Below are 18,509 nucleotides of genomic sequence, written 5' to 3' on the forward strand. Positions count from 1 at the left end.
TCTCTCTCTCTCTCTCTCTCTCTCTCTCTCTCTCTCTCAGTTTAGTTTCTGTTTTTAGAATTGAACTTGATGAAATTAAACAAATACCTTTTTAAAACTTAAATCCTGACACGATATAGCGGTTTTTTTTCTTACTTACAACCCAAAAGATTTCATTTTCGGTGTCATAACACAGCGCGTATGGTAAAAAATATCCCCGAAAAGCTAGTGATTCTCTTGGAGTAAAATAGGTTTGAAAAGTACCATTTTTATCGAATACTAACAATCCACTTCCGGAGCAAATCAGAATGCGGGACAAAGAGTCCGTGCAGACTGAATAAAACCCTTGTTTCCGTTTTACGACATCGTTTCCATCAATTGTAAACCGGAAGTTTCCGGTTTGGTCAGTCACCACAACTGAGTTTGTACCGCGGTCAGACACAACGATGTCACCGTTCCGATTTTCTGTTATGAATACTGGATTGCAGTAAAGGTTCTGGTGTTTTTCATTAACTTGAATTGTTAGAAGTTCATTTCCAAGTTCATCATAAACGGTAACTTTACTGTCACCAACACTTTTTAACCCAACAAGTAAATTTTCATTGCGAGGTGAACAGTAAATACATGATATAACCCATTCGTCTGATCTCTTTAGTGGCAAGGTTGACGTGAAATTTGTAAGCAGTGAACATGATTTTAAGTCCCCATTTATATCTATGTAAATCGGTTGTTTGGACTTTCTAACCGTGTGGACACCGTTTTCACTTATGCATATATCTTTGATCGGATCATATTTCTGGTATTTGAAAGAGAAGTTATGCACATACAGTGTCCCGGAGGAGCTTACCCAAATCTTCTTCTCCGTGCAAGGAGAAATGTGGGTAGGTCTTCCACTTACATGTAGTTCTTCTTCTGAAATGAGACGAGCTCCGAAGTCCATGGGTAAAAAATAGTTTTGGCACATTCCTTTTTCAATATTCTCTTCAGAAAACCTCGAAATTAACTTCGTTTCTAATTTCACAGGTTGTATAACGTGATATTTTTTCAAAGCCACAAGAAAGCTCACTGGCGTTTGGAATGCTCTCTCCTCGTCCAAGACAATCTCCAATGATTTAATAAAATGCAGTAAGTTTTCGCTTTGCTTTAAAACTGTTCTTTGGCTTTGTCTTAAGTCATTCATCTTGCTTTTCAAAGCAACATTTATGATATTTTTCAACTTTTCTGCAAGAAAAGCGTTCTGATATTTTAAATTTTCTCTGGAAAAAAATTCTTTCTTTTTGTTTACCTGTTTTTCCATGTCACGACATTTGGGTAACAAGTAATTTGTGATGAAACTACATGTATTCGATGACAGTATGGTTTCTTTCCTCTGTAGCCTATATTCGGATTCAATATCAACAATTTCATGTTTTTTGTGTTTCTTGGTTGTCACACACTGTGGACAAACCAGATGTTTACAAGCACGACACCATCGTAACAGCACCTCGATTTCAGGCTGTGTCTCCCACTGACCAGGGAATTCTTTTAAGCAGTCTTGACAAGTTCGACTTCTAGTTTCATGGAAGTCCGTATCTAGGGCATTCAAAAATTGCATCCCTTCTTCATTAGTGTATTTGTTTCTTTTCATCCAATGTTTGGGAAATTGCATCGGTGAAAATTGGCTCTTAAATATCATAACTTCAATATCATCTTCAGAAAATTTGCAGTTCATCTTCGTTTCTAACTTCACAGATGGATCTAAATAATCTCTATCGTAGACAAAAGACACTTTTTTCAACGTCTTAAGGTAACTTACTGGTCTTTCACATACTTTTTCATCGTCAAAAACTGACTCCAAAGATTTAATAAAATGTATTAAAATTTCCTTTTGTTTCATAATTGTTCGTTGACCTAGTCTTAAAAAGGGTAATTTTACTTTCAATGCAACATTAATAATATTTTTTAGTTTTTCAGGTTGACATTTTTCATAACTTATGTTCTTCAATAAGATAGTGAAAAATAGTGACGATTTTTGTTCATACATTGCAAGACAACGTTGCAAAAAATCATCCCGGATAGAAGTAATTGATTTTTTGGTTTGCTCCTTGCGATGTCTGTATTCTGTTACAATATCGACAATTTTGTGACTATCGTGAATATCATCTGTCACACATCTTTGACATACTGGAAGTAAACAAGTAAGACACCAACTCCATAGTATCTTCCCAGCGTGCATAGTGACATTGCATTGACCTCGATAACCGATAAATACATCAGGGTTAGCATGGATACCATGATGTTTAGTGACATCGTCCGTAGAATGTGTTAAGTTGCAATCTCCACACATCGAATATCTACAGGCCTCACAAGAATGGGATTTTATCTTGGATTTTTTAAGGTCTGCCATACCTATTACGAAAACACTTGATCACTGCATGAATACATTGCTGAGATCCTAAAAATCTTAGCCACTCTATATTCCAAATGTTACTATAAGTCAATTGCAATTGGAAAGAAACTCAAATAGAGTCTTACCTGTATACCATATGTCAACATCTAAAAGCCTATTTATCTGTTTTCCCCTGAAACGACGTTGATGTTGAGAAAATTTAACAAGAAAATCAATACCATTTCTATCATCGGTACGAGGTCCTGCGACGTGTTGTTAGTAGCATAAACAGTGCCATGGTTTCATCTTTTGTAAATAGTTCCTACGTAGGTGTGCGTCTTTAAAATTTAAATCGAAAGTTCTCATGTAAATTGATATCAGAACGGTTTCGAGATCCTTTTTATATGCACACGAATCTATACCACCCACCCCCCTTTTCCGTTCACGTCTGTTTCTCTTCAACTTTTCAATATTGGTCGTTTTCTGGAACTCTATAATTAAGCTATGAATACATTTCAAGATCTCCGACTTTATAGTATTTCAAATGCAATTTAAGCCCAAACAAAGGTGCACAAACCAGAGGCTCTAGTTGTCATGAAATACCCAAATGACGCCCATGAACAATAAGTAAAACGTGGTTGGGACACCTTGTATAAAATAATCTGTGCTTCCATTACAACTGAGAGGAGTCGTGATGCTGAATTCAGTCAGGGCAAGGTATCAACTATCTCCGCCCTCTTAGAAGTTCTAGTAGATAGTGATGATTATACATGTAGACTACCCAGTGGCGTCGGAAGCAAATTGAAAGGGGGAGGGCTAGACTAATTATCAGAAATCTTGACAATAAAAAAAAATCCCCCCAGTCCCCCCCCCCCCCCCCCCCCCGGTTCCGACGCCTATATGCTACCTTGGAAATGAAAAATGACACGCTTTATAAGGGTGCATTAATTGACCTGCTTACATACCACCAAATTACCGATCAGTAACTGTTTACTGACCTCTATTCTTACAAGATTCTGACAAGATATTTTCTACATGTGTTAAAGAAGAAAAAAAGGAGTTCCATCTAGTCCAGTGTTTCCAGCATCTGTTTTAAGTTGTTTGAGTTCCCTCTCCATGATGATGGGAGTACTTTTCAAGTGTCTGATAAATCATACAGTTCGTTTTGTTTGATAGTTTCCAGACCATTCATTTCAGTGTCCCCAATTTGTTAGGAATGCAACTGCTACCATAGGAAATGGGTTGGGTTTCCGGCTTATGTTCTTCTCTATCTGTGCTTTTACCTGTACGCAAACAGATCCATCTCTTAGGACTCCACAGCGATTATATATGTGCAAATATCTGGGGATTGTCTAATTGAGAGATCCAGGAAGCTGTTCTTCTTAATGAGTTATTTCCAGACAGAATTCTAGTCTATCTTTTGATAGTGCAGGGTTTGTTAAAATTGGCGAATCTGTAACCCCGTCTTGTTTATGTTAATAAGTCACTGCAGCCATCCATCTTAAATAAATGTGAAGTTTTTTCTTTGTATAAAGTTCCAAGAAATTTTTTCTATTGGGCTCCACTGCCCCCCCCCCCCCCAATAGAGGAATATGGGCGGTAACCTCATATCGCATTGTTGATGCATTCGTCTCTATTACAATGGTTTAAGCCACGTAATTCAAAGTTAGATTTCATGTGTCATTTCTGTATTGCCTCCGGGTTTCTTTTTTTACGGACCATTCGACATCTCTAGACATCCTTTGACTTCATTTAGAGAGTAGCTTTACAGTTGTTCTGTAAGAGAGGTGTTGTTCTGAAGTTTCACCTCGATGTCGCATAAAATGCTCCTCGCTTTCTTTGTACAATTCGGTCTTTGCTCGTATAGGCACGCCACGTTCAATTTGTCAATAATAAGAATTGTCTTTTTAAGTAATTTGACAACATCATCTGATTCCGTAGTTGCCGTGTGGCTCACATGAGCTTTGTCAAATTCTTTCCATGTGCTTGACAATATGGCCTCATACACTGAACAGTAAGTTTCTATACAAAACGTGCTTTTTTGAGAAGTTCTCAAAAAAGCACGGTTTGTATAATTACGTCAAGTGATCCGTCACCAAGTCCTCAATACAATCATTATCAGTAGAATCTTTTTTATAAAAATTGTTGCCTGGTATTGGTGCATGTACTCTAAAATTCAGAAGCTGATCTTTTCCTCTGCCAAATGGAGTTCAAAATACTTCTTGGCATACTTTGCTTTGCTTCAACATATATTTCATCTCCTCATTGAGACGGTCTAAGGATCACGGATGAATGATATAATGGCGACTATCAAGTGTAAATCCTCAAATTCACCTTTTTCATCTGAACATTCATGTCGTCGTCATAACGATTTGTCATGTACGTTTAAATAGAGGCTTGCTCTTAGTTTTCTTTGGTATGCTATTAATTACCTCTCCATAACTTTGCCATCATGGCTGCTCGATTTATCTGGCTCGGCAGAAATGCCATCTTGGCCTAAATTCGCCCTTTTTGGACTACCATCGGGCTACCTATACAGAAACAGTTCTCCACACAATGTGAGTCAAATCTGTGGTGTAAAAAGAACACGTCCGAATGGAATAGGAGCAAAAAAAAACCTCCATCAGAAGGAAGATCTCGCGATCGTTTCCTTTCAATGGGCGGGGATTACTGGAAGGTAATGAATACTTTACTTTAATGATACAAAATATAAATTTTAAAAACAAAAATTCACAATATCTACATTTTTTCCAGTGTCTTTGTCTGTGAATCGAATCGACTTTGTAACGTATAGTCCAATACATTTCAGCAATGACGCGAATGACGTAGTGTTGAGGCGCAATCGGGATTTACACTATTTTACGAAATGAAATAACGTAAAAATGTCAATAAAACATTTAATTGAACAATATCAAAAAATAAATAAATATAAGCAATAAGATTATCAAATATATCATAAAGCTCTTCGGGCTTTATTGTATTTGATCACGCGCCGATCGTATTTCATCACATGCTTCCTTATTTCTTAAATTCATGTAAGTATAAAACAAATAACATAAGGCGATATGACTTAATGGTTATATTTTAATTCATATCTCTTCTTAGAATTTGAACACAATAATTGATGCATAATAGTTTTTTACACATGATCATAGGAAACGATTATTCAAACATCACAAAATTTATCAAATGGATTAAAGTTCTATCAAAATATTGCACATCTTTGAGATTTCTGATGCCCATAGGGATCAAATCATCAATTTTCACGGAACCGTAAATCTGCAAAGAAATATTTTCAAAGATATTGGCATCGACTTCAGAGGATAACTTTGTGTAAAATTATGAAGGTCTAATCAGCTATTCCCTTTGGCAAATTGATTTTTATAATAGAATTCTAAACAGAAGAGATTGTTTTTAATTCTATATAGTATGTATTTTAGACTTTTACGTACCGGTACATGACTTTAGGCTTTGCCCGCTGATCTTGATTTACTAGTTAGCGCTAACTGTAGGGGCGTCCATTTAGCTTTCTCATAATGAAGCATCCTCCACTTTCTTGTGTGATTGAATTTCACTCTCTCCAACCACTCATGCTGAAAAATTAACAAACCGTAATACGTTGTTCTGAGATATGGTAGTAAGTGTTTTTTTGTTTTGTTTTATTCTCTTAGGGGACACAATAACAAGCAAGTAACCCTCAATTCAAATCGTATGCTTTTAAAAAGAACACTTTTCTTTTCATAAATTTTATGATAAAGTACTATTAATAGACATCAAATATTGCACTGGTCTTTGGCTATTCATAATTAACCTTCTTACCAGGTGTGAAGGGTACTTCATTTTGTGCGCATCTTTGGAATCAATTTCTCGATTCTTTACGTTCTGAAGAAAAAATAAATAATATCCATCAATTGATATCAACCATTTTGTTTCAAGGGTAAAGAAAATACACCGTGCTACGCTACAATAAAGCGAGATCAGTCAGCCTATCACAATAAAGTAAAAATATACATGTACAATCTGTATGTACATGCTCCTGTCTTACCCATTCATTCAACTGTTGTTTCCAGTTGGCGATCAGTGAAGTGTATAAAGGCAGTCGCTAAGAACGACGAAGAAAAAGGAGAGAAGAGTCAGATGATAGAGAGAAAGACAGAGATATGTAAAAGAAAAAAAGATACAGGGAAATGGAGAGACAGCAAAACATTGTCATCAAAATGTAAAACGATCTTCTTACATTGAATGGTTAATTAATTTAAAAACATCTCTTAACAACAGTCTGAATTTCTATTGTGACATTGTGTATTCACATTCACTCATAATCACCTGGGGAGCTTGAGATGTCCCCTGATTCTTTACAAATTGCGCATGCCGAGACCGCTCCGAGTCTTTGTCCTTTTCCCGCTGACCTTCACAACTACTGGTGCCGCACTTAGCCTTTTTGTGTTGAGTACGTTCGAGTGCGTTGTCGGGAGATTTAGATCTAGAAAAGCGTCTTTTTTGTATGGCTTTCTTTGTGGAAGATTGTTTACTAGTATGTGACGCACTCTTTTCAGATGAATGCTTCCGGGGCGCACTCTCATATGACCCATCCTTCTCATGTGAACGCTTCCGGGGCGCACTCTCATAGGACGCATCCTTCTCACGTGAACGCTTACGAGACGCACTTTTTCTTGTTGTGTCCTCCTCGGAGAAATGCGTCCGCGACGCAAGCTCAAGGCTAGCCTCTGTTTTCGACTCGCTCTCTTTGGAGGACCGTCTGCGAGGCACACCTTTTTTGAGCCTGATGGATCCAGATTCAGACTTCTATGAAAGAAAAGAAATCAAAGTGTAATGAAACAATGTAATTTCTAACATAAAGAAGATGAATATTTGCATAATTAATTAGTTTTTAGGTTCAAAATACGCCACAATATTGTATAACTGTAATTATAGTATTTTTTTTCGTTTATTACCATCGGATATAAATATCGACATCTTACCAGTCCACTATCTGTAGACGTGGTTTGTTCGGTCCCTGAGTGGGACTTGATGACAGAGCCGCTACAGGACGGCAGATTATGTTCAACAATGAGGCTCCGAGATCTATCTCCATCGACGGAGGCCATCATGGCGGATGCCGACGAAGCAATCTGCGGTAGCGTGTGTAGACCACCAGTAGTGGGCCATCTAGAATACTCATCAGTGACAGTAGCTTTTCGGACCTACAAAAGTAATCATATAACACAATTTAGTAATAGCAATCGTTGGAAGAATACGCTTGAAACATGAATGAAAATTGTTTTAACATAATTATGTAATTTATTTACCAAATCGGCATCGTTTACAGGTTCTGTTATCTTTTGTAATACAGATGAAGCACTCGGCACTCCTGTAGTCTCGTAAAGATACTCATTGATAAGAGACAACAGATAGTCCAGTGTATCTGATGGTGTCTCATCACCCTCTTCCAGGGTAGCCGTTTGGTCTGATAGCAGGTACTTGCTGTCTGTAGAATCGAACCAAGTTTCCACAGCTGGTAGATTCACCGGACTTTTCTCTATCGTTTCCTGTTTAGATCCATTCTGTATTTGAGTGTAATTGCTGGTCTGACTGTCAGTAGGTCCGGGCCTGGTCTCCCTAGCTGGTTGAATCACGTGACTCTTTTCCTGTCCATCGGCCTGTGTGTCTGTGGACCCACAACCTGTCTCTTCACGTGAGATATATTCTGTGTGGTAAGAGAAGGCAGTATGTGCAAACATCTCTAGAGGATGAGGATTGACTGCCGGCTGATGATTGTCATTATCCAGTCGTGGCCGCTTTGCTGGCTGAAATAACAAAATATGAACAGGTGAAGAATGCCATAGTAAATAGTAAATAAATTGAGATTATTATGAATTAAAATATAATCCGATGATATCGAGTTTTGTTGATACATCCGCATATATTGTACTTAACAATGATGAGAGAGAGAAAGGTGGAAAACAACGTTTATCTCTTGGTGGTATAAACAATGAGTTCGTGGGATACATTGTATAGTGCTGTATAAAGTCTTATTTTTGCAATCGTTTTATTTTTGCCCCATTCGCCAACAATTCAAGACTCAAAAATCAAGTTAACTATAAACGGCAAATCGAATTCCTGTTTATACACTATTTTCTCAAAACATAAGTGTATTTGTACATTTTATCACCTTTGAATGTATTTTTCAGTAGTATTGGGATAATGTTTACACAATGTTCATGTAGGATAATCACACCAGGTAATTAATTAATGCTGTGATTTTAAAAATCTGGCTATTTCAAATATCTTGGTTTTTTTGTTTTTTTTGTCTCGATCTCTTTTTTTAAATTGTCAGTATCAATCTAAATCATATTTTCTCAAAAATGATAATGTAAGTGACTATAGGGGCAAATTCGTGCACTTTATTACATATCATATTTGAAAAACACAATTTCACAAATAATGACCAAAAGAAAATGTCGCAAAGAAGTAGTAACGCGAATTTATTCCTTATTATTAAAACAAGTCACCCCCATATTCCCGGGGAAAATAGTTTGACCAAATAGCTCGTGTTTTTATGCACAAGTTTTACATAAAATGCATTTCAAAGTATGCCATGTACCCTTTGAAATTCTTCTGTATCAAATCCCATCTCTGAACGCTTCCGTTTCATGGTGAATTTTCAATTTTTCGCTTGACAAAAAACACGTCCGCTCTCAACTGATGGCGACGTTACTATGACGCTGTTGTTAAAACAGAACGACCTATATATACGTTATCACCCTTGGCAACGTCGTGACGTAGATGACGCGGAGCCGAGCGTGCGCAATGATGTAGCATAACGTTATGTCGCGATAAAAAGTAGACTTCACGACTTACAACCAAATCAGAAAATCACAAAGTTTTTAAAAGATAATTTACTTAAAATATGATTATAGACGTTGAAATAGTTGAGAATCAGTATTATTTTTCATATTTTTACATAATTTATTTTTAATAGATAACCTCATAAGATATGAATATTTATTTTTACAGATTTTTTTTCTGTTCGTTCTTTTATAAACCGCAATTCTTTGATGAGCGCCCATATATATTGGTAAAATGCGTATTTTTACATACAACAAGTATAATTTCCTATATCTCTTACGTCAATTGCAATTCATAGCTCTAATGAAACTGACAGGACTGAATCTACAAGCCCCGTTTATTCGAAAAATCACGGATAATCATGATGTCGGACTCCCATAGGAGACGATTTGACCCTTTCTTTTCGCTAAGGTATTGATGTACATTAACAATAGTTAATTTCATTTACTTTTTTGCAATTAATTTATTAATTTGTTAAAAGGAAGATGTAAATTTAAACGAAAAATGCTTTCTTTGATGATTTATGCGGGTTATGAAGGTAGCGATCAATGCTGAAAAAATTTACATAACCCGCGTTGTTATGTATTTTTTCTCCAATATCGCCACCTTCATATCCCGCATGAATCACCGAAGAAAGCATTTCATCGTTTAAATAAACGCAATTGAATGGATGCATAACTGAACGGTAAATAAAAAAATTTCAGATGTTATTATTTTTCAAATTCTATTGATTTTGACAAATGAATTGAAAATGTGGCAAGACGGCATAAAAGCGAAAAAATCTTAAAATGTTAATGAGTTTAAAAATGTAAACTATGTATATGTATTTAATTATAATAAACACATTTTAAGATTTTAAAAAGTTTAATTTCTTATTGTCTTTAAACTGTACTTTTAATTATGGTTTTGTAAACAGAAATCAAGTCGTGAATAAAACAAATAGAAACAACATTATGATAGAATTACAATCTTTTATTGTGCAAGATATATTATGGAGGAGGCTTCATAAATGTAAATTGGAATACATGTACATGCTTTCTTTTCCATCAACATCATTCGTTAACAAATCTATTAATAGCACTTTTCTTACATTGTTATCGGATGTCAAGGTCAAAATATCAATATGCTTGACAGCATGGTATCTTTCACTGTTTCAGCAGAAATTATTAATTTCAAAACAGAAATGCCCAAATCAAATATATCAGATTACGAGAGAGCATGCTTAAATTGACATATTATAAATGTAAACAGTACAGGTTGAAATCATTGTCAAAAGGAACTAGTGTTTGGTCATTGTCTGATCAACTTCCCTGCTCCATGGGGACCTCCACGGGAACCTCTAATACTCTTGGTCCATATAGCAGAACATAGGCTGAATGCCAGTCCCCTGTAAAGACAATACACATAATGCACACTCAAAATCATTGATTCCTAATTAGTTGTGAGGAACTTTTATCTGTGTCAAATTGTGAGAAGCACACCTTACAGACTTTAATTTTAATTTTTTTTTTTTTACAGATGTGAACAACTTGAAACTATGATCCTGCGATTTGATGGAAAATGGCGGAGATGCAAAATTAGGTATTTGCGTAAAAAATAAGGAATTTATTATAATGGAGTGTAATATATTTTTTACCAATCACACTTGTGAAAGATTTCCCCATTTTCTAATTCTATACGCTATTTTAAAGTGATACAACTTAAAAATATACTTTTTAAATTAAATTGGCACCGTTTTACAATGGCCAAATGACAATTAGGGCAAATAAAAGTGAAAATAAAATGTGGCAAATGTCTAATATGCAGAGTACAGTTAACTTTCAAACACAGCATATGAATACATCAACAAATCATTAGAACCTACAGATAATCTTTAATATAATGCTCAATGTCATTTATTTTTATGGGGGGTTATTCTTTCCTATGGTGGTCCTAAGCATGGTAAATACCCAGTTAGTAACTGCCAACGATACACATTACAATATGGACACTCTGAATGTGTGTTTATGCTTTTATGGTGTGCAGAATGAACTGTATTACTTTTTTATGCACTGTACAAACTGCTGTTCAAGTTCATATTCTGAGTTAATTTTATACTGATCACTTTTTTTATTTGAGTACTATCTTTAGTCTTCTAAGAGTACTTTCTAAGAGTACTCTAGATTCCTAATTAAATGTGAAGAATTAATATCCGCATAAAATTGCAAGAAGCATGTCTTGCAGATTTTACAAGCTTGCTTTTATTTTTCAGACAGATATAGTTTATATGAAACTATGATAAAAATTTGTCATAGGCAATTTTATATTCTTGCGATTTAATGCAAAACGTTTGAATCGTGGAATTAAGAACTTGGGTAAAATAAGGAATCTACAGTATCATTACAAGTTTACTAGCTAAGTCTTTGTCCATTTACATGTATAAGAACGGATTATAAATACAAGACTGACCTCCCCCTGATAGTTTGAGCACATCTTCAGCTGTTACACAGGATACATTGTCATCGTCAAACATGTACCATTCATCTGAAATGTAACCCAGCTATAAAGTTAGTAATTTTCATATCACAACAGAAAGAATAAGTTTTGAGGTTCCATTTATAATTTAACAGACTACACTATAGAAAAGTTGTTAAGTTTTGTTCTGCTGACCTCCTTTCTTTTTGACCCAGGCGACGTAATGGCCGCTAGAACTAGATCGCCCCTTGTGGGTGAGCACTGCCTGAAGCTCATAGAACCCGCTGTTGTTGGATCCCAAATCTGTAAATGGTGCACCATGATTTTATTTATCAGGTGTTTTTAAAATGACAAGGTATAGCAAAATATAAAAAAAAAAAGTTATCAGAAGTTGTTTTTTTTTCAAATTACATGTAAATAGCGTGTACAACTTTAATAATACCAATGATGAATACTGAGTATGGAATTTGTTGAGCATTATTTTGAATATAATGAAAATGAAGTTTTTTAACCTATATGTGAACTAACGGATATATAGAATATTTGTGGGGGTGATCACCTACCATCAGGGAACCCATACGGCTCCTCCTTTGTTGGTTTGGCAGGCTGATCTTCAATTTTTCCCTGGGCCTTGTTCTAAGACACACAAAATAAGATGCCACTGCTAATAATGTGCAATTTGACTTTAAAGTTTAAAAGTATTTATATGTTTTATATACAAGGATCTATTTTTTTTTTCAAACATTGACAGTGAAACCAGTTTATTTGGACAAAGTCACCCAATGTTCTGAACCATCATAGACTGAACTAAGTGCAAATTTACTGAAACACTGATTTAAGGATAAGATCTAAGACAGCATAATGATTAAATCTATAATTTATATAAACTCCAAAGTTAGATCATTTTTTTCCAGCAGAATACAAAGAAATTATATAAAATAAAGTTGTTACATTAAAAATTCAGATCACACAAGTTTCAATGTACAGAAAATTACAAAATGTAACAGTGTTAATTCTTCAGTGTGCATTACCTGAATCATCTCTTCTGCCTTTTTATCTTCTAGTTCCTTGAATTTGTCCCTAGCAGGCTGAAGTTTGGCCTGAAGTTCTGGGGTACACAGGTCATACACATCTAAACTCATTGTGAATTTGACATCCTGTCAAAAGAGTAAAAATTATAAAACACTGGTACCAAATACATGGAAATGTAAATCAATAATATGACCTAATAACTACAATTTTCTTATACTGTAGATTCCTACTTAAACGAGAGGAATAAATATCTGCATAAAATTGTGAGAAGCAAATCTGGCAGATTAAAAAACATGAAAAATAAGGAATCTACAGTACACAACATTTATACCTTTAAAATTTTGGCATTGATTGCTTCTTTCTCCTTGTAATAGAACCGCACAAACTGTATAGCTAGGTATCCCGGGAGTCTTTTGATTTTACTCTGAAAAACAGCAATTTTCTCAATAGGCAACTTCAACTTATTACTTCCCTTCCTCATAACTTTAATCCATTTGAACTTCAGTCAAATGTTTAAAGCTTTTCTTATATCTCCATACAGTTACTTACAGATTTTTTATATATAGCGTCTCTACTTAGTGATGGAGAATTCTTTGTTATGTGTTCTTCCAATCGCTGCAAATCAACAATAAAATGGATATAAATATAAATTGGTGGCATATTAAAAGTTTAAATTTTAGGATGAAAAACTAATCAGATTTGAGGAGCTTACATGTATGTGATCTTAATTTACTTATTCAGAGAATGTTTTTACAAACCACTACCTGGTAGTAAGCAATAATTCACATACGATATTGATTATCTATATTTCAGAGGAACATTATTCACTTACATTTTTAAGACCTGTCTGCATGTATTTCACATCTGAAAAAAACCAAGAAGGTTGAAAAATTTGTAGTTACATACTGTTACAGTTAGTCAATAAGAAACAAATTTTTTTTTTTTTTCATTTTTCATCAAAATACCTCATTGAAATATCTATGTATTTAAAGTTTTCTTCCTAACCCTAACCTAAGCCTGACCTTTCTCAATGAAACAGCTGAGCTGGTAGAACTTCTCTACTGACTTGGATTCGGGCTCTTCTTCAGCTTCTTCACATTTCATACTGAGTCAGTGTTAAGGCTAATGTAACTTAAAAATTCTGATCTGTGATGTATCACTGCCAGCTTCATCATATTTTAGAGATAGAAATTGACACACAGATGATATTCTTTTTCCCTTTTTGAAAAAGTTACTTGTGGTAGACCATTTTTTTTTTTTTGGAAACAGCAAAAATATTTCCAAACCTTACACATATTGTAAATACATTTACATCAACAATAACTTGATTGTGAAAGGATACGTCACTTCAAATTCCCCACCGAGGTACTGATCAATGAATCTGTTACTGGGCTTGGCACCTTCCTGAAATATGATAATAAATTTAAATCAAAATGTTGATTTATTCAATAACAATGGTGATTTTTTAAATCAAATGTTGAGTTCAAAAGCACCTCTTTTCAAATTTTCCACTTTCAAATTGACACCCAGTACACCTTTTTCACAGATCACTGCAGCTGCCTACCAGTTCAACTGTGACATTTCTTTTAATTTCTATCACAGTATTGATATATATATTCAATAGCAATGTTGATTTTTGTTAATCGAAATGTTGACTAAAAAAAGTCTGTTCTCCTGGTTTCAAATGCCTGTTAATTTTGTTGTTAGTCTCTTAAAATTTTCACTTTTAAATTGACACCAAGCACACGTTCAATTTACCTTTGACAGTTCTTGTGGCACATCCACCTCCTGTTGTAAACATCGGACGACTTCTGTCCAACACTCGTTGGCATCCTGTATAAAATCAAATTTAGGGTACATCAATAAGCACGTAAACTGTAGCATACTAAACCAATTTCAAAACACAGAGGCAAAGTTACGTACCTGTTGGGCAAACCCTCCATGTTCACTTTTCTCCGCAAACTGAGGATAAGCCATGTGAAGGACTTGGATGAAAATCATGGGTGGAATGGCTGCCCCTGATTTATCCATAGAGTTATACAGGTCCCTGAGAGCTGTGAACAGTAAGTTATTAAACTACGTTAAAACTTATGAGTATAGATTGTGTTAATACTATTCCATAAATAAATGTTGAAATTGTTCTCTTGATATAATGGAAAAAATATGTTAGTACATGTACCGCGGTATATGTAATTATTCATCCAAAATTCCTGTGAATGCATTAAGTAAAATTACTCAATTTTTGTATGCATAAAACATTTTATAAATCTTTCATACATAATTTTGAAATTGTTATACATAAAATGTTCTTCTGTTACACTGGACAGAATAATGTTAGTACATCTAATTATTCCTCAAAAATTCTTTTCCGCTATTTAATAAGATAACTTACCTTGGCTCAAAATCAAAGTGTTACTTTCTTACCTGCTGTAATGGAGTCTGCTGTTGAAATTCCACCAGCTACACTCAGATTGCCACTGTATCTATACACAGAAAAAAATGTACTCATTCATACATATTTTTAAATAATTATTATAACAACTGCAAAATTCAAATATAAATAACAAATCAGCTTTATAGAGAACATGAAAATTTATTTGAAACTTGTAATTATACATATGTTGTAAGGCAGTATGTTTAAAATCATCATGTATTGAGCAACCACAAACAATGATTATTCCACAGTAGGATTTTTTTGCAAATTGTGAAGGTTATACTCTGGTATATATGTATTCATATATAAAGCATTTTGTTAAACAGCAAAGATTTGACACTCACTTTCTCAAGGCTTCCCTTAATTCAGGAATGGCTCTCAAACACTGCACTGTAGCATTCATATAGCAAGTGTTTCCGAGGTTCATCAAGCCTGGAGGCATTTCTAACTGTAAAATTGGGAAATATATATGCTTTATGTTTTATCTTCATCAATGTGACTTGGGAGAAAATTTTCTCATTGCATTAAGTTTGGAATGAAAATATTGATTTTGATATCCTGTCCTACTATAACAGGTAAATAGAGAACCAGTGTCAGTAATCAACCATTGCTTCCTAAAACATCCAAATACCTGTGTCCATTCACAATTATAATGTCTATGTACCAGGTAACCCTCTATATAGTGTTGCTATCTTTAATGATAACTAACTTACCCCTTATGTATGAAAAACTATACTAAAACTTAAAGTGCCAGGTCAAATCTACAATATGGCAGCATAAGTTACAAATACCACATGGCATTAATTTTGATACTGTTATTATTTGTTAGATATTTATTTAATATGATTACTTAAAATTTTTTAAAGAGGAGTTATTCATTATACACCAAAATAACAAAGATTTTGAAAGGAGTTATTTCAATACATGTGAAATCAAAAGATTGCTTTGACGTGGGATTTTTTTTTATGTTTATGATAGAGGAATGAAAACATCTATTTATCTCATTTCTAACTTATTGTCACAAGTTATTTAAGAGTCCTCTATACTCTGTCCCAAGTTTTTGCTTCCACCACTTTTTGCTTGATATTTCAATAATAGTAAATACCTTTGTGCTCAAACTACGTTCATCCACTAATATGAAAAATGTCCAGATTATCTGTTTTGAAACGCCCCCTCTACCGCTTCAGGTTTCAATACACATCCAAAAATTTAAAGTCTACGGAGATTTTGCATTGCATCAGCCATTAATAAGCCCGGATGATAATGTTAAAAAATTGCGCAATGTATTCCGAGTGTATTCCGAATGGAGAAAAAATGTAAACATTTCCCATTACAAATCTCCATAAGAAAATTGTTTTCGTTCCTGTGAAATTTTATGAGTGAAAAGGGATAATTGTTCAATGAAGATATCTTGGATATATTCCCTTTCATCGATTTCAATTGTACTTCTTTCACAGGTATGTGTATTTTTATTAAAAATCATCAAAAATTGATGGAAGCAAGAACTTGAGACAGACTTTAGTGCTGAGGAGTCTGGGTCCTCTATTATTGAAGAGTCCATAACTGTTGAGGAATACTCTACTATTAAAGAGTCCTCAACTGTTGAGGAATGCTCTATTGTTGAAGAGTCCTCAATTGTTGAGTCCTCACTCCTCAATGCATACTTACTGCTTTGGCCAGCTGTTGATCTGTCATGTCCTCCACAAACATTGTCTTCTCGACAGGAGCCTGGGGCAAAGCATCAGCACTGCCCATCATCATAAGCATGGCTCCCTACAACAGGATCAGGTTACCTTTATATTCCTGAACAACAAACTCATTTCTTATTCATCTGACTAATTAATTCAATTCACTTACATCCTTCATTTTGATGTTTCCCCAGTCATCATCCTGTGAATGAAAAAAATATTAAATTAACACTAGTTGTGAACTTAAAAATCTCTATCCAATATGGTTAATTTTAATAAAAAAATATTTCCAATAATAATATTCTGGATAATTTTTATTATAACACAGTCACTTAAGCAACCTTGACAACTGCTCCTTTGACCATGATTTTCTGTCTATCTGGCTGAACTCCGGACAAAGCAAACAGTTGAGCCTTGAACACCATTGGTGGTTCATCTGTGTTACATTCCACATCTGAGAACTTCTCCTTTCCCCACTTGACATTAACTACAAAACAAAGGGAAATATTTACCTGAATTTTATCATACACAAATATCCATTAGTTATGGTTTTTTAATTACTTAAATAAGCAGGAATCCCATGGGTCTTAACAGTTTCCCTTGGTATGATACAGGTCTGTGAAGGATTCATAAAAATGGATTTACGGTATATATTTTACAACAATATCTTGTTCATTATAGCTATGATGCATGAATGAACACATGTAGAGTAAGATTGACTGATCTGAACAGTAATTTGGATAATTTACAATTTGCTAAAAATTGGGAGCAGAAGGTTACAATAACTTTAAAAGGCACTAAACAATATTTATGAGGAAAATATTAGTAAATAAGAACTCCTGGTTTTCTAAATTGAAAGAAGACAACTACAATTTAATGTTTTCATGATCATGTCATTGCCAGTGTACATTTGCTTCTTTTGAGTCTTCAAGTGCAATTATTGAAGGAAAAATCTTTTACAATGTATACCCAAAAATCATATACATACTGTATTTAAATAAATAAGAATTTTAGCCAAGATAAATAATGTGTTGATTTTTGCGAGAAAAATTACTTCTTTTTCATATCAAATATCAAATGAAAAAAAATTATTTAACTGGTACCATGACACAAATTTTGTAATAAGTATAACTACTGACACAAAAAGGCGTATAGTCTTAGACTAAATCATACATGTATATTATTATTACCTACTGATGACTAACACCTTTGTGTAGCTATTATCAGATTATAGCTACATATGTATATCCCTCTAATTATGTCTTCTTTGTGATTATAAGCCGAAATTCCTAACCATTTTTGATGTACATTAAAACAGTATCTAAAGATTATCACTTAAAACATTTACAAAAACATTGGGGAAAATATATAGAATATATAAAACTGTAAAAAGGTAATTTTGCTTCATCATTCCAAGAGAGAGTTTAGCTCCGTTACTTTAAAGCAACACTGGTTCCTTTTCTGTAAATAATCAGTTCTGATTAAGTAACAAAGCTAACTTTCAATCAAAGAATCATATGTACATTTATTTAAGCGTGAATTAGGACGAACCTTTGTAAACCGGCATTTCTATTTTTCATTCAATCGGACAGCATGAATAGGAAGTTATGAGGATGAAACTAAAAAACGAAATGTAGAGGTCCGGAAAAAAGTCGTGAAAAAAATAAAAATATTATCAATAATTTTTTATGTGTAAGATATTTGC

The 18,509-nt window shown here is 34.1% G+C and overlaps 3 protein-coding genes across 3 annotated transcripts; all 3 read right to left on the reverse strand.

Annotated features, from left to right (window-relative positions):
* Positions 1-21: 21 nt before the first annotated feature.
* LOC128167811 (uncharacterized) lies at positions 22-2,745 on the reverse strand. Its single transcript, XM_052833729.1, has 2 exons — positions 2,494-2,745; positions 22-2,367 (listed from the first exon to the last, which is right to left on the reverse strand). The coding sequence occupies exon 2, from the start codon at positions 2,363-2,365 to the stop codon at positions 92-94; it is 2,274 nt and encodes a 757-aa protein (XP_052689689.1). The 5' UTR covers positions 2,366-2,367; positions 2,494-2,745; the 3' UTR covers positions 22-91.
* Positions 2,746-5,472: 2,727 nt separating this feature from the next.
* LOC128168068 (uncharacterized protein DDB_G0287625-like) lies at positions 5,473-8,289 on the reverse strand. The gene is made up of 6 exons (XM_052834161.1): positions 7,657-8,289; positions 7,330-7,551; positions 6,674-7,153; positions 6,167-6,229; positions 5,800-5,940; positions 5,473-5,626 (listed from the first exon to the last, which is right to left on the reverse strand). Exons 1-5 carry the CDS (start codon positions 8,086-8,088, stop codon positions 5,812-5,814), a joined length of 1,326 nt encoding a protein of 441 aa, XP_052690121.1. The 5' UTR covers positions 8,089-8,289; the 3' UTR covers positions 5,473-5,626; positions 5,800-5,811.
* Positions 8,290-10,147: 1,858 nt separating this feature from the next.
* Positions 10,148-18,452, reverse strand: LOC128165384 (ubiquitin carboxyl-terminal hydrolase 14-like). The gene is made up of 18 exons (XM_052829868.1): positions 18,356-18,452; positions 17,146-17,291; positions 16,974-17,006; positions 16,785-16,889; positions 15,461-15,564; positions 15,107-15,165; positions 14,606-14,736; positions 14,441-14,515; positions 14,025-14,086; positions 13,705-13,787; positions 13,515-13,546; positions 13,232-13,297; positions 13,014-13,106; positions 12,682-12,807; positions 12,214-12,286; positions 11,846-11,953; positions 11,645-11,719; positions 10,148-10,583 (listed from the first exon to the last, which is right to left on the reverse strand). The coding sequence occupies exons 1-18, from the start codon at positions 18,369-18,371 to the stop codon at positions 10,498-10,500; spliced, it is 1,473 nt and encodes a 490-aa protein (XP_052685828.1). The 5' UTR covers positions 18,372-18,452; the 3' UTR covers positions 10,148-10,497.
* Between the last annotated feature and the right edge of the window lie 57 nt (positions 18,453-18,509).

The sequence above is a fragment of the Crassostrea angulata genome, chromosome 10 (genome assembly GCF_025612915.1).
Source record: "Crassostrea angulata isolate pt1a10 chromosome 10, ASM2561291v2, whole genome shotgun sequence".
NCBI classification, from domain to species: domain Eukaryota; kingdom Metazoa; phylum Mollusca; class Bivalvia; order Ostreida; family Ostreidae; genus Magallana; species Magallana angulata.

Coding starts and splice junctions, on each gene's coding strand:
- LOC128167811 (XM_052833729.1), bottom strand. CDS start 2,365: ATGGCAGACCTTAAAAAATCCAAGATAAAATCCCATTCTTGTGAGGCC.
- LOC128168068 (XM_052834161.1), bottom strand. CDS start 8,088: ATGTTTGCACATACTGCCTTCTCTTACCACACAGAATATATCTCACGT. Junction 7,552..7,656: donor CTGTAAACGATGCCGATTTG/GTAAATAAATTA, acceptor TTACTTTTGTAG/GTCCGAAAAGCTACTGTCAC. Junction 6,230..6,673: donor GGACATCTCAAGCTCCCCAG/GTGATTATGAGT, acceptor TTTTTTCTTCAG/AACGTAAAGAATCGAGAAAT.
- LOC128165384 (XM_052829868.1), bottom strand. Junction 13,298..13,514: donor TGCAGACAGGTCTTAAAAAT/GTAAGTGAATAA, acceptor GTTGATTTGCAG/CGATTGGAAGAACACATAAC. Junction 11,954..12,213: donor GCCGTATGGGTTCCCTGATG/GTAGGTGATCAC, acceptor CACCATTTACAG/ATTTGGGATCCAACAACAGC.